This window comes from Acanthochromis polyacanthus, chromosome 22 (genome assembly GCF_021347895.1).
Source record: "Acanthochromis polyacanthus isolate Apoly-LR-REF ecotype Palm Island chromosome 22, KAUST_Apoly_ChrSc, whole genome shotgun sequence".
Classification (NCBI taxonomy): Eukaryota; Metazoa; Chordata; class Actinopteri; family Pomacentridae; genus Acanthochromis; species Acanthochromis polyacanthus.
This window is the reverse complement of record NC_067134.1, coordinates 5,072,297-5,087,795: the sequence shown is the minus strand read 5'-3', so window position 1 is coordinate 5,087,795 and position 15,499 is coordinate 5,072,297. Positions and strand designations below refer to the sequence as shown.

Here is a 15,499-nt window from a genome sequence, read left to right as displayed (position 1 = left end):
TAGGTCAATAAACATCATGTAGAGTGGCTTTTGTTGCTCAATGCATTTCTCCTGGAGTTGGCGAATACAGAAAACCATGTCTGATGTGCAGCGGCCAGATCTGAAACCACACTGACTCTCAGGAAGGACACGGTCGGCTGCTAGTTGGAGTCTAGGCAGGATAACCCGTGCCAGTGTCTTCCCAACGATGCTCAACAGTGAGATGCCTCTATAGTTGTTGCAGTTTCGGCGATCTCCTTTGTTTTTATACAAATTGATGAAGTTGGCATCTTTCAGATCTTGAGGAAGGAGCTGTTTTTCCCAGCATAGTAGAAAGAGGGACAGGAGTTCAGATTCCAGAGCTCCTCCACCATATTTTAGTAGTTCTGATGTGATGCCGTCAGCTCCAGGAGCCTTGTTGTTCTTAAGAGCTTTGATAGCCAACTGGACTTCTTTCAAAGTTATTGGATTGTCAAGCACATCCATGACAGAGAGCTGTGGTATGGTCTCGTTGATAGCACTGATGTTGACATCGACCGGGTTGGCATAGAGTGAACTGTAATGTTCCACCCAGCGGTCCAGTTGTGATGGTAGATCGTTGATCAGAGACCCGTCTACAGGGAGCAGCGGTGCAGTTTTCTTGGCGGTTGGTCCCAAGGCTTCTTTAATGCCACTATACACACCTCTTATATTGCCAGTTGCAGCACATTTCTCAATACGGATGCTAAGGTTTAGCCAGTACGTCTGTAAGGCAGTGCGAGTTAGACGTTGAACGTCACTCTTAGCACGTCTGAGTTTTACAACTGACGTTCTGGTGCAGTGCTGAGCGACAAGGATCTTGGCTGTGCGCTTGGCTTCAATGGCTGGAGTGAGGATGTGAGCAGAGTCAAGAAACCAGTCGGGTTGAGTATGCCGCCTTTTGCCGAAGGAGCTTAGAGCTGACTCGGTGACTGCGGACTTGATGTTAGACCAGGCTTGCTGAGGGTCTGTTGCTGGTGGATTAGAGTTGAATTTATCCACCAAAAGCCGCTGATAGGTAGAGAGACAGGTTGTGTCAGAGGCACGGGAAATGTCGACCCGAGCTGTTGGTTTGGTCTGCGCTGTGTGGAATTTCTTTGGCTGCAGCTTGATTTTACAGCGAACAAGGGCATGATCTGTATCGCAATCTGCTGAATGCATACTGCGGCAGTTCATGACGTCACTCAATTGCCTCCTTCTGGTGCTGATATGGTCAAGTTGATGCCAACGTCCAGAGTGAGGGTGCTTCCATGTAACCTTGGAGCGAGGTTTACTGGAGAAGAAAGAAGATGGAATACGGAGATTATTTCGGGCACAGAACTCCAGGAGGCGCTGTCCATTTTCATTTAGGTTCCCTATGCTGTGGGAGCTGATCACATTTTGCCATGCTACGTTGTCAGACCCGATTCTTGCGTTAAAATCACCAAGAATAACAACGTTGTCTCCGTTTGGAGTATTACGTAAGGTGTCCTCCAGAAGATTATAGAAATTATCCTTGGCGTCTGCAGTAGAGCATAACGGGGGAGCATAGGCACACAGAAACGTGGTGCAGCCTGCTTCAGAGCCCATACGGAGGGTGGACAGGCGGGGAGATATGGGGATAGGCTGTGTGATACAGTCCAGTAATCTGTTCCGAATTGCAAAACCCACACCGTGCATTGGTCTCTCTCCATCTGGATAGCCAGTCCAGAATATGGTGTAATCAGATTCCCGGATCTGACCATCTCCGGTAAGCCAAGTCTCGCTGAGAGCTGCGATGTCGACGCCGAGACGGCCGAGTTCTGTGTTGATAATAGCGGATTTATGAGGCTTTGGGTTTGTGAGGTCCAAATTAATGCCCATAGATCTGACATTCCAGGTTGCTAGAATTAATGTAGCAGTAGCGGGATGACGACCTGGTCGCGCCTGCTTTGCACGCGAACCCTGTCGAGCAACGACAGTCTTTTTGGTTAAAGACTCCCGATTTGCCGGTCGCTGAATTTGTGAAGAGCTGTCCATGTACAAGATGACGTTGAACGCCAGGGCAACAAGGTAATGAGTAAATGCTTGCCCATGACAAAGACTCATCTCTGGACCTAGCCAGTACCTAGTTCTGGCGGAATGCAAGATGCATGACAGCCGGGGTAAAGGAAGGTTGCCGTGCAGTGATCTCCTAACTGGATCTGGTATTTGTCAACCGGTGACTCTTGTGAGTTCCTTCGCTTGTCAAAGTGCTGTAGGGTGCCAGGAGAACACTATGATGTGACTGCCACAACCGTACAACTGCCGACTCCTGCTGCCGGGTCAGCAAGTGGGTTTAGGTCCCACTATACCACTATTTTCCCATAGTTGGGATCTGGATTGGTAAGTGCCAGGGCGTGTCCACACACTGATGGGCCTGCACACTGTACCTCTGGGGCTCCAGATTGCTCCGAGATCTCCCACAGTTTAGCCTGGGGCCGCAGGGTACCCAGTTACCATGGTGTGCCACGAGGAGGCACTGTAGGAGTCTTGACCGGTAGATCCGTAAAGTCACCAGGAAGGGGCTTACACACTCGGCCCTTCTTTTCACCCTGAAAGGGGTTAGGTGACGGCTGCAGCTGGAAGCGAGAAAGACAAGCAGACTACACTACACTGTGCTACAGCACTACAGACTACAAGCCCTGTGTTAAAAACACCACACCATGCAGGACTATAATCTGGCTGATTAGTTGAACTGTTAAAATCAACGTACTAAAAGCTGATTAACTGATTGACTGTGATAGTTGTATTAGTCCAAATTTAAGACTACTTCATTGAACTCAAATTAGATTTCATTTACAGAGCCAACATGGTCAAGAGGAAAGGAGAAGATATCAGGCACTATTTTGGTGCCAAAAAAAGAGTAAGTTGAAAATTAGGACATAGTTAAGAAAATGCAGCCTGTATTTTCAGTGGTTGTTATAGAGGCTATAAATACAGAGCATTATAGCATGGTAAATTTTACATGCATGTGCTGTTGTATTAAGGAGGCAGAGGGAGATATTGTGAGCAAGAAAGGAGGAGGAGAGGACAGTGAGCAGGCAGAGGACTGAGCAAGCAGACGGAGGACAGAAGGACAGTGAGCAGACAGGAGGAGGACAGTGAGCAGACAGGAGGAGGAGGAGGACAGTGAGCAGACAGGAGGAGGAGGAGGAGGAGGACAGAGAGGACAGTGAGCAGACAGGAGGAGGAGGAGGAGGAGGAGGACAGTGAGCAGACAGGAGAAGGAGGAGGAGGACAGAGAGGACAGTGAGCAGACAGGAGGAGGAGGAGGAGGAGGACAGTGAGCAGACAGGAGGAGAAGACGGAGGACAGAGAGGACAGTGAGCAGACACGAGGAGGAGGAGGAGGAGGAGGACAGTGAGCAGACAGGAGGAGGAGGAGGAGGAGGAGGACAGTGAGCAGACAGGAGGAGGAGGAGGAGGAGGAGGAGGAGGAGGAGGAGGAGGAGGAGGAGGACAGTGAGCAGACACGAGGAGGAGGAGGAGGAGGAGGACAGTACACAATGCAGACATTTTTTTTAAACAAGTAAGATTTCTGTAAATATTTAAAATGACCTGTTAAAATTTAATGATTTTGTTTTCTTGTATATATGTTTATTTTATGTCTTTTCTCTATATTAAACAACAACAATAATAAAGATTGTTAAACCTTGGACCTTCATGATGCTGTAAGAATTGTGCAAGACTTCTGTTACCTTAAGCAGGCGCCTGCGCTGTACTGGGTTCACCCTGGGTTCACCCTGGCCTCTAAAAAATGTTGACCCCCCCCCAATTGTCATTGTATAATTCGCACTCTCCATACTCTGATATGATATCAGAGGCATCCAGGTCTTATTGAACTGTGCTATTCTATCTTTTAAAGTATATCTCATCCTCTCCAAGTGGAGTGTTCTAGTACGGTCAGTGAGCCACATCTTGGAAGTAGGGGTCTTAGTGTTCTTCCAGTGCAGAAGCATCAACTTCTTAGCTGTTATAAGACTGGAAGAAAGAAAGTCTTGTTGTGTGTTGCTTAATTTTCTAGATGCTTCTGATGTACCGAGTAGAATAAAGGAGGGCTCCGGCTCAATAAGAATATTTAAGACCTCAGACAAAATGTAGTGAATATCAGACCAAAAATGTTGTATTTTTGGACATAATATAAAACTATGGAGAAGATTTGCCACTGAGGCGTGGCATTTATCGCAAATAGGCGATATTTGTAGATATATGGCATGTCGTTTCTCCTTAGAGTAATGAAGCCTGTGTAGAATCTTGAACTGGATAAGACAGTGTCCTGCATTATTTGAACAAGTAGAAACATTTTCAAGGCTCTCTTTCCACAGATTGTCTGGGAGTCTCATACCGAGTTCCTCTTCCTATTTGGATTTGAAAGCTTCAACTGGAGGAGAGCAGACAGATGATATGGCACTAGATGTGAGATGTTCATTTATTTTCATTAGGGGAGATTTTAAGACAGTCATCTATTATTGAGTTTGGTTTTAAAGTCTTTTAGGTGTTCTTGTATGTAATTCCTCATTTGTAGATATCAGAAGAAGTTGTTATTCCCAAGTCTGTATTTTATCTGCAGTTGTGCAAAGGATGCAAAGACACCATCTATGTATAAATGATTAATACAGTGTATACCCATTCTGCTGCATGTGGAATAGATTCCTATAGAAATAAACATATTTGATGCAAACATTAGAAATGGATATCCTAAGATATGGATGTCCTTGTAGAGGATTTATGTTAAAAACTACATGTGTGACGGTAATAATCCTTGCTAGAGCAGACTCTCGTTAGCACTTCCACAAGCTCAGCTAACACTTCCAGTCATTCAAGGGTTCAGTTGTAGGTTAGCTACAACGTGATTATTTTTTGTTTGGACACTACAAAAAAGACAACAAAATGAATTAGTGCAATATGTGAAACTAGTAGTCATTAAACCATTTTAGTTTATACCAGCCATCCTCCTGAGTCTTACAAAATCATGTTTTATTCGTTGAAAGAGTAGATATATTTGTATTTCCTTCATAATAAAATCATTCTGCCTTTTTATCGGCAAGTACTGACATGACTTTGTCAGACCAGATAAACAAGTTTTAGAAGTACTTCTGGTGAAGTGATTCAAACATAAAGTTGCTGTAGTTCAGAACAGCATCCATGATAGAGTAAATTAGAACACGAGAGACAAAACAGTCGCTGCAGAATCTCATTAAGTTGATTGTATATTTACATATATATACAGAGGTGGGTAGAATATCCAAAAATTGTACTCAAATAAGAGTCACGTTACTTCAAAATAATATCACTGAAATAGAAGTAAAAAGTAGTCGTCCAAAAAATTACACAAGTAAGAGTAAAAAAGTGTTTGGTGAAAAGACTACTCAAGTATTGATTAACTGATTATAATGTCCGATTTATTTTTTAGAAATGATGTGATCAGACAGGCAAAAATGTAAGATAAAGTGCAAACTCTGGTACTTCAAAATACTAAAATAAAAAAATAACAAAAATAAACAACATCTTTACAAAATGACAAGTTAAGGCACAAGAAACACAAATTTCCAAATCTCATTTTTTTTTACAACATAAAGCTTTTGAAACAAATGCTTGAAATAAAGTAACATTTTTATGTTTGAACAGTGAAAACTACTTCCACTGACAAAATATACAAAATATACTGTATTTCACTTCCCTCCAAATGGCACATAGATGGAAAATAACATCACAACTAGGGCTGGACCTGAATATCCGAATATTTGGTGGTTGTGCTCCCAGAATAATACAGTTATCACAGCAGGAGAAAAATATCACTTCAGTGTATTCACAATACTGACAGTTACAGTCTCTGTTTTGTCACAATAAAATAATAATTCTAGACCATCATTACATGGTAGCAAACAGAAATATGAGCTCCACTAACTAATAATGTCAAACATACGTGGTGAAGTTTTAGAAAACACTGCTGGCTGCTCTTTGCCTCCAGATAAAGTGTCGTCTTATTGATTGTAAAAAAACAAAGAGAATCTAATGTGGTCAAAATCAAAGCTTGTTTCAACTAAAGTCTCTACATCACACACTACTGATGACCAGAATGAACTCCATGTTTTCATCTAATCATGAGGAGAAAAGGCTTTTTAATGACGACATCCAACAGTTCCTCCCTGATGATCACATGTCCTCCTAACTGCTTCACCACATTTCAAACTGCTTGTGCTTCTCAAAGGGTCTTCTGTCCACGATGTCGTTGCTGAAGAGTCTGAAAAACACCAAAGCAGAGAGCAGACGTCATCATTCAGGAAGAACAGCATCAGGTCAGCTCATCTATCCACTGGTTTCCGCGTGATCCTCTGAGATGAATGTTTGTTCACCGCACAGTGTGGATGGAGGAGTGGTAGGAGATCAGCTGGAGGAGCACATCTGTGGAGGTATCTGTGATTTGATTGTGGCTCAGACTGCAACACACACACAACAGGAGACTATCATTGATCCTCCATCTGATAACATGCTGACAGAAGGTCAAAGAAGCACATCAGTCCATCAACAGGATCAAACATAAAATTAAATTAGAGTCAGTTTTTATGGGACAACTTCCGGTAAACAGCCTCATTTTCCTCTACAGTAAGTTTGTTCACATCATCTAAATCCATCATCAGCTGCCAGTGAAGGTGTGTTTGGGTTCATCTAGAACTCTGTGAATCTGGAATATTCTTTAGTTCAAGACCTGGAATGACATCTTTGAAAAAAATGGATAAAATGACTCCATTTATCAGAGCCACAAACTGTAAAAAAACAAAAGAAGCTTCAGATCTTAAGCTTTGTGACTCGAGCTGAGTGGTTCTGTCCAGAAATGAACCAAATCTAGACTTAAAATCACACAACCATTAATCAGAATCATTTTATTCTACGTGTCTAATTTGAAAATACACTAAAAATAAACCGTTTGCACCAGATTCTGTAAAAAAAAAAAATTCTGGTCTCCTCAGTGCAACAGAGAAACCTCGACTGACTCAGCTGAGACCAACAGTCAGGAGAGAAAAATTCAGGCTTTTCAGGTGAGCTGCAGGCAGTGTTTCCACAGAGAGACTGAGAGGAAAATCAAAGCTCCTGGATGAATCAAATAAATGCAGCACGGCTCAGAAACAGAGAACAGAGGAGCAGGTTGTTGGAGATCCATTCAGCATGGTGAAACATCTTTCTACTGATGATGAGCAGAGTAGAGAGGAAATGTCTGGAGAGGCTGGAAAGATGGAAAAGATCAACATCTACAGTGTGGGAAGCCTCCATTTAGTCCCAGAGTTGTTAACATCTGCTGATACTGAGAAAACTATAGGACATGTTTCAAGTTTTAAAAGATGTTATAAGATAACCAAAGAATTTCTTTTTGCTTTTTCATAATGAATAAATGTGAAATTTGTCCTCCTGACAGAAGACATTTCTGATTCTCTCTCCTTCTTCATGTTGTTCTGTTTCCACAGAGCTGCAGGACTTTAGACTGCAGAGAAAAATGAAGCACAGTGAGCAAAAATAAGATGAACAAAAAGCAGAAAACAGAAACTGCAGACAGGAGGTAAAAAGCAGAATTAAAGCCAGAATTCTTCCAGCTGATGTGGCTGCAGCTGACTTTAAAGTTCCACCAATGAACTCTGGGAGCTAAATATGTTGCTTCTGGCTGCTTCAGAGTCGTCTGGACCTTTATTTTCTTCTAATAGATCAAGTCTACTTTGACTCTCTGAACCCTCTAGGAGGTCAGAGGGTCAACAGGCTGATGCTGAGTTTGTCCTCCCAGAGAAGGAACTGGTCTGAGACTTACTCTAGGACCTGGACTTTGTGCAGATGTGTGATGAGGGGCAGCAGCAGCTGGTCGCTGAGCTGACAGTGACTGAGGTCCACCTCAGTCAGTCCTTCACAGGAGTCCAGCATCTGGACCAGACCTCCACAGACCCTCTGGTCCAGTGTGCTGTGACTGAGGTCCAGCTCTCCACCCAGAGCTCCACACAGGGACTCGGCCTGTCTCACTGTGTCCCTCTCAGAGTGGACAGGAAGCAGGGACAGCAGCTGGAGGAGGACACTTTTACTGACTCTGAACACAGGACAAACAGACCAAAGATCGACTGTCAGGACATCCAACATGAAGAACAACAAGCTTGTCTCTGCTTTATCTCATTCTGGGCTCTTTCCCACCTGAGGCGGACCCTGTCCAGGACAGAAAACAGCAGGTCCAGTCCTCCGTCCTCCACCTCACAGTCCTGCAGGTGGAGCTGAGTGTCCAGGTTGCAGTGTTTCAGGACGATGAATGCGGCCCTGCAGTCATCAGCAGTCAGACTCAGAGGCTCAGTCTGATCCTCCTCTTGTAGATCCACACAGGACTGGCAGGACAGATCCAACTGGTGCTGCAGAGTCCTCAGTAGGCCGGACGCTGCCTCCTGCTGGACGTCAGAGGCAGCACAGCAGTGGATGAACCTCAGCAGCTGATTCCTGTCCACACTGAAGAACAGTTGATGCAGAAAGAAAGCAAATAAAAAGTCAATACACAGAAAACTCTTCAATTTACCAACAGGATCTTTGAATACACACATATTCTAAAGAGAAGAAAACACACAGAAACAGAAATGTAAAGAGACATTCCATCCTAACAACTGGAATTTTACTTCCATCATTCTGTCCATTACATCCATCAAGTTCAACATCTGGAATCACAACGACGTCACTGAAAATAAGCCTCACAGCTCAGAAAATACAAGCAGGGACAGAATCTGACAGGCTGTAAACAAACCTTCAGCTTCTCTGGAATTTACTGAACCTGACGTCCATTTTGTCCTTCAGGTGGACGTTGGGGACATGTGGCAGGTGGACTGTTCATATCAGACCCACTGATGGATTTATGGAGCTGAAAAGAGTCTCTGGAGCTCCCTGCTTGATTGACAGCCTTTAAAAGTGCAAACACACCAACGTTTCAACACTACTGTGTCTCCATCAGGACTCTGAAAGGCTGTGAATGAAGCAGTGATTTGCAGGAACCCTTCATGTTCTCTGGAAACTTGCTGTCATGGAGCTGAGAAGCTTCATGTATCTGAAGATGTTGGAGAACTTTGTTTCTCCTGGTTGGACATCGTGTTTTGTGGTGAAGTCAGACTGAGGCCAGTTTCACTCTTTCAGCTCATCAGGTGTGAATCTGGATGTGCTTCAGGTCCAAACTAGATTCTCACATTCATCATTAATGACGGCTTTGGAAGAGGATTTAAAGCTGCTGCTGGAACAAGATTCACTTTATCTCATGATTGTCCATCAACAAATCTCTTCTCCACTATTTCCTGCATGAATAAGAGATCAAATCTGAAACATGGAATTGTGCAGAGAGTGTCTGAGATGATCTGAATGGGATTCATTAGAAAGTAAATAAGTGAAGCCCAGACTTCGAAATGTTCTTTTCATTCACTGCTGGAGCAGCTGATTAAAAGCAGCCCAGAAAGTGATCCTGCAGGTAAAAAGGTGTCAGTGTGTCTTTTTATTCAGTTAGAACCAAAGTTCATCTGCTGTTCTATTTCTGCCTGTAATGATGCCTTAAAATGGTCCAAAAGTCAAATCACAGACATTGAACTGCACATGTTTACAGTAAAATGCGGCTGCAGTCATAACAGTGTGTTTGATTGTAAAGCAGTTTACTGCAAGGATCTTAAATGTTTTTTTTAAAGACCCTTACTAGTAAAAATCACTTTTTAAAAACCTTGTTCAAAAGTCCATATTTAGTTTTCTATGAGCAAGAAGAGACATCAGAAGTGAAATAAGCAGTCAAAGGTCAGATGTAGAGTTCCATCTAAGACATTTAAAGGCATGAATTATAGAAATTACTTGTAAATATGTAAATCTGACACAGAGAGATGAGTTTCTAAGGGTTTCATCAATGACCGAAGAGCAACTTTAACATGGAGACAAAGTATTGTAGTGAAATTAAAACAGTTGTGATCTTAGAAACTGCTGTAGAAAGAAAAGTGAAGACAGAATGATCAGTGGAGCATTAATACTGAGGCAGAGGAAGCTGGATCCTGTCCTGTGTGTTGGACAGCAATGATCGTCGGAAAACCAGCACTAATATCTGACCTGAGCTCAGAAACTCTTTCCAGCGCAGAGAGGATGGACCGTGTTCCCTCTGCTGGGATGGAGGTCCACCGGAGGTTCAGTTTAACTCCATCACTGTGTCTGAGGGTGAAGAGCAGAGCAGCAGAGTCCACTGAGTCCAGCACTCTGCAGCTCAGGTTGATCACATGATCCAATGACCTCAGCAAACTGGGGACCATGTGACTGGCGTGAGCTCATCACCAAGCTGGGACTGGGCCTGAAAGCATCCACAGCATTTACAAGGACACTTTGTTTAAAGAGCTCACATTGGCGAAAGATGAGTCACATCAGTAAATAGAGAAATCATTAAAGAAGACTAACTGTGATCCTGGTAAGAAGTTAGAAATCCAAACTGATCACCTTTTAATCACAATCCTGCCCAGAAAGGGAAGCAGACGAGCAGCGCTCTCCTGTAAGAAGAGGTTCTTCCTCAGGTCCACAGTGATGGTCTGAGCTGGAGACTGCTGCAGCAGATAGTGAAGAAGCTCCCAGTTCAGGCTGCAGGAGGTCAGATCTCCATCAACCGCACTCAACAAAGACAATGTCAAGTCCTGGTCCTGGACTTCATGGACCAGCAGCTGCTGGACATGATCTTCACTCAGTCTGCAGGTTTCAGAAAGACAAAATAATGAGTCTATCTGTTAAAGTATTCTATGCTTGGGTTGGTTCAGAAGGTTGAGGAAGGATGTTTACTTGATGGTTGGAGGACCATGGAGAAGCAGCAGTGGAATGAGACACTGAGCAGGGATGCGGGACTCAGTGAGGACCAACTGTCTGACTGAACAGGATCTCAGCAGGGAACATAAACTACTGACAACCTTCAACAACTCTCTGTCTGATGGGTGATCTTTCTGAGCCACAAGACAAAGCTCTTCAACAGTCAAAGGACACATCAATTTACTTCTGACCCACTGAAACAGGAGCAAGACCATGGCATTGGAAAGCCTGAAAACCAAAGAGAAAAACCAAAGAGCAGCCATCAGTGACTGAAGATTTAAAGTGGAAGAAGGTAAAAGTCAGTGAAAGACAAGAAGAGACAGGAAGTGTTGAAATGATCACCTCAGACTGTGGAGTTCTGTTGGTTTTCTGAAGAGCAGGGAGGTTCTTCTGACAGACATCTTCTTTGCTGTGAGGCTGAGATCCACTCTAGAGCCACACAGATGAAGAACTCTCCCCACAGAGCAGCAGGTCCTCCTGGATAACTTTCCTGTCAACAGCAGCTTGAAGTCCAGGAGCTGCAGCAGAGACACCAGCTGCTGGACCTCCTGTCTGGATCTGACAGAGATGGATGAACACACACTCTGGAAGAAGCCTGGACCACAGCTGGAACACAGCAAAGAAACAACTCTACATTATTACACATCATATTATGTATCAGGGATGAACACACAGACAGAGTGATGACAACAGTCCGATTGTGTTTTCAGCTGTTATGACGTCATGCTGAATCAAACCAACACATCCAGAGAAACATCTGGATCTACATTATATCAGTCTGTAAATGAATAATTCATTCTTTTCAAGAACATTATTAATATGAGCTGCATTTAGAGACAAAATTCTTGAAAATCTATACAGTATAATTTAACATATTCAGTATTTGACATTTACCTGAGCTGTGAGATATAAGGCAGACACTGCAGGAAACTCCTCACTTCACTCTCTTCATGTGACCAGCCAAACCCGGTCTCACGGGGATTCGTGAAACTGTCACGTAAGTTTTAGTTTCGGTTTCGTGCGCACCAACACGATTTTGTCATGTTTTTCGTGCCGCTCACCACGAAATGTTTTTCGCTGTGGTAATCACATCTGAAAGTGGTTTATACCGGCGGATTCATGACGATCTAAGCTGTCCATCGGCGTATACTGCTTGTGTGATCGCGTTTGCGGCCGCCGGCCGCCGGACATTCTTGAAATTCCTATGCAAATTGGTAAGTGTACCACCGGCTTATGGTTAGGTTATGGTTATGGTTATGGTTAGGGTTATGTTTAGGAACGATGTCATGCAAAATATAGCGTTGGATTCGCCACGGTTTTACATTAAAATATAATATACACATTCTTTTGAAATACGTTCTGAGTGGCACGAAAAGTCCGCCGTTTAAAATACATTGGTGCGCATTTCGTGGTGAGCGGCACGAAAAACATGACGAAATCGTGTTGGTGCGCACGAAACCGAAACTAAAACTTACGTGACAGTTTCACGAATCCTCGTGAGATCGGGCTGGACCAGCCTGTCAGCTCCACTGGTTTCTTCACTCTCCCTCCGCACTACGCGGTTTGGGACGGCCCTTAATATGGAGGACCCTCCGCGGGAACGCGCAAACGGAGGGGTAGTGTGTAGGGATAGTGTGTAGGGGGCGGTTTGGGATTCAGCCGCAGGAGGGGGAGTGGACTGTTCAGCCCTTAAATAGCGAGTCTGCATCGATGCTCACTCTGGACAACTTTTTCAGGAAGTGCAACGTCGAAATGGAGGAGGAAACAAACATATTGATGTGAGTTCCACATGCGTCCATTATTTCTCCCACGCCCTTTTCACACTGACAGAACATCACAAAAAGAGTGATGTAAAAAGATAAATCAAAAGAAACAAATCTTCTTCTCTGCTGACGTTTGATTTAATTGTGCACCCCCTGACACCTTAAAATTTGAACACAGCTGACAGAATTCATTTATTCATTTGTTGGATTTGAAATGCCAGATAACAGGATTGGAAAAAATGTGAGTGAAAAAAAGTGGGACGCTTTCGTCTTCTGGAAGCAGCAGCGATCCTAGCGCTACAGCCATGACAGTAGGCGTCTTTCTGTTACCATGGCGATGACGTCTTCCATTTTCCGGTGAGGCGACAGGGCGTCCCATTCCTTACGATCGTATTTATACCCTCCCCCTTCAATAATAGGTGCCCTCCACAGCTGCGAGTGTGACTTCTTTTGGAGTGAAACTCGGTAGTGAAGGGGGAGTGTGTAGGGGGCGGTTTGGGATTCAGCCCTAGTGTTTGTATATATCTATGACTGAACAGTCCACTATCCCTCCGCGGGAACGCGCAAACGGAGGGGTAGTGTGTAGGGATAGTGTGTAGGGGGCGGTTTGGGATTCAGCCTTTCTCTTCTCACGGAGTTGTACGAGGACTACAGGGAGATTATCACAAGAAAAGGCAACGCGGTTGCGATAAATAAAGCTCGAGACGCTGCCTGGCAAAGCATTGCCGACCGTTTAAATGCATATGTGTTTATTTTCTTTTTAATGAAGCACTTAGTCTGAGCGTACACACGCACACGTCGGAAAATTTAATTTTCAGAGGGCAAGTTTTTGACACTGATTAGGGATAACCCACAACTGCAGTGGTTGATGACTTTTTTTTCCTCACCCTGAAGTTTATCACACTACTGTGGCGCAGAGGAGATCAATCTTGATGAAATAAAGCTTTTCAAAACCCATTGAAGACATCGTTTATGTGTGTATAAACATATATAAGCATATACATATATATATATATATATATATATATACATATATATGAGAGAAAGAGGCTACAACATAGCCTGGTTTTGTGTAATGTGATGGTGGTTTTCACTTTTTACTCTGGTAGGCCTAATTCATGTTCTTGATTTGACAAATATATATCCACCATAGATGAATTAGATGAATAAAGCAGCAACACAGGTAACACCTAAAACCAAAGTAGGAATACTTTGGAAAAAAGGGGCAACTTCATGTGGAGATGTTTCATCAAACACTCAAACTTTGAATGAAAATGCAAAAAAAACAAACATGTAGGCCTATAGAGGAGATGTCATTTTTATTAGAGATGATAGTGCTACTGTGCCCTACATTTAAATAAGGGAGAAGACACAAATGAGCTTGTACACAAAATAGTTATCTCATCATTTGGCATCACCTTTGGATTATCATCATGATCAGATTGGACTGCTGGTAAAAGGAAGGTATTCTTTATGGAAAACTGTGGCTGTTGTGTCCTGCTTATTTTAAGACAATCTGTGCCTATTCCTGTTACGTGTTGACTGCACTTTGAGGGTGAAAGAAGAAAGAAAATCAGATATTTCCAAGTATTTACCGCTAGTGGATTCGAACTCACAGCGCAATGAAAAGTGAAGCCACATTTAATCTACTTAACTACACTCTAACCACTGAGCCACAGTTGCACACTGTGACAAAATGTGTAGTGTAATATGATATAGTTTGATTCACGGTTATTCCGGTGTTATTTAAAAAAGGTCTCAATGTATGTCACCGAACAAGAACATCATTGATTACAGATCAAGATGAATTTAATGTGTAACATGCGGTTCACAGGCGTCTTTCTGAAGCTCGTCAGAACCTTCTCTGACATGGGGCTAAAGTAAGCTTGACTGTTAGCCTGCCCCGGACCAGGCTTGTCGCTCTGGCTTAGTTACCATGGTTACCAAGCCAGGCTAGCCCTAAGCCTTGTTGGTGGAACAAAACTCTCACTAAAGTTAGCGAAGCTGACCGAAATAAGCCAAGCTTAGACCTAAGCCAGCTTCGTGGAATACCCCCCTGGACATATATTTAATGCTAATCTCATCCACTAATGTGACCAACACTTCACTGCTAAATTTATCATCATGAAGGAAAGTGTTTGATAGGAACAAAATGGATCCTCTGCTTTGTGTTCCACTGAGAATAAACTTCAAGACCAAAGTCACAGCTGGACTCTGACAAAGTTCAAGTGTGAAAACATGAATGTTTAGAGTGACTGATGAAGAGTTTACCTTCAAGCATCTCTGCAATAAGTAGGAGGAGAATGTACTGAGATAAATTTGTGGACCTTGAAAATGATGTCAGATGCTTTTATTCAAAAATAATTTCTTAGTTATTTACAAATAATCATTTTGAAACTCCAGAACTCTGTTCTACTTGTATCATTTTTGTTTTTGTGGTAAAAATTGTCACATCTGCTCTATCAGTGATGAAAGATAAAAGAAAATAACTTGGTGTTCATTTTTGTGATCAAGTATTTCAAAATAAAAAGTATTCTGTGTTTAGTTTTGTATTATTGTGACATTCAGCTACATGTGGTTGAGAAAATATCACCAGATGACTTCTGGATTATCAGGATTTAAGCTCAAACATGAAACGTTTCATGATGACTAAGTGTTTTCATATTTCAACTCACTCAAAATGAGAAACTATTTCATTACTTTTCCAATATTCCAGATTCTGAATCAATGACATGAAGAGAAATAAAACTGAACATCTCTGGAAGCCTCAAATTTCACTGAGTGAAAACCCTGCTGAAAGATGGTCAACAGGACATTCTTAAAAAACTTTGATCGCAGAAGATATTTGATATAAAAACTTAAAATTTCACACAATCCATTTTACAAATGTATATTCAATAATTTGTTTTAGCTAAACGG

At 42.8% G+C, this 15,499-nt stretch overlaps 1 protein-coding gene across 21 annotated transcripts in view; it reads right to left on the bottom strand.

Annotated features, from left to right (window-relative positions):
* LOC110972485 (zinc finger protein OZF-like) overlaps window positions 1–15,499 on the bottom strand; it is a 657,596-nt gene that overhangs the window by 189,109 nt on the left and 452,988 nt on the right. The window contains exons 1-8 of one of the 21 annotated variants that reach the window (XM_051942984.1): window positions 11,712–13,569; window positions 11,160–11,423; window positions 10,794–11,045; window positions 10,461–10,703; window positions 10,083–10,317; window positions 8,166–8,468; window positions 7,795–8,064; window positions 5,382–6,436 (exon numbers count right to left, since the gene is read on the bottom strand). The exons of 17 other annotated variants lie outside the window; for them this stretch is intronic. In XM_051942984.1, coding sequence (XP_051798944.1) covers window positions 6,349–6,436; window positions 7,795–8,064; window positions 8,166–8,468; window positions 10,083–10,279 — 858 coding nt within the window. In that variant the 5' untranslated portion in view covers window positions 10,280–10,317; window positions 10,461–10,703; window positions 10,794–11,045; window positions 11,160–11,423; window positions 11,712–13,569 and the 3' untranslated portion in view covers window positions 5,382–6,348. 3 more of the 21 variants (XM_051942982.1, XM_051942985.1, XM_051942981.1) reach the window with 3 other exon arrangements.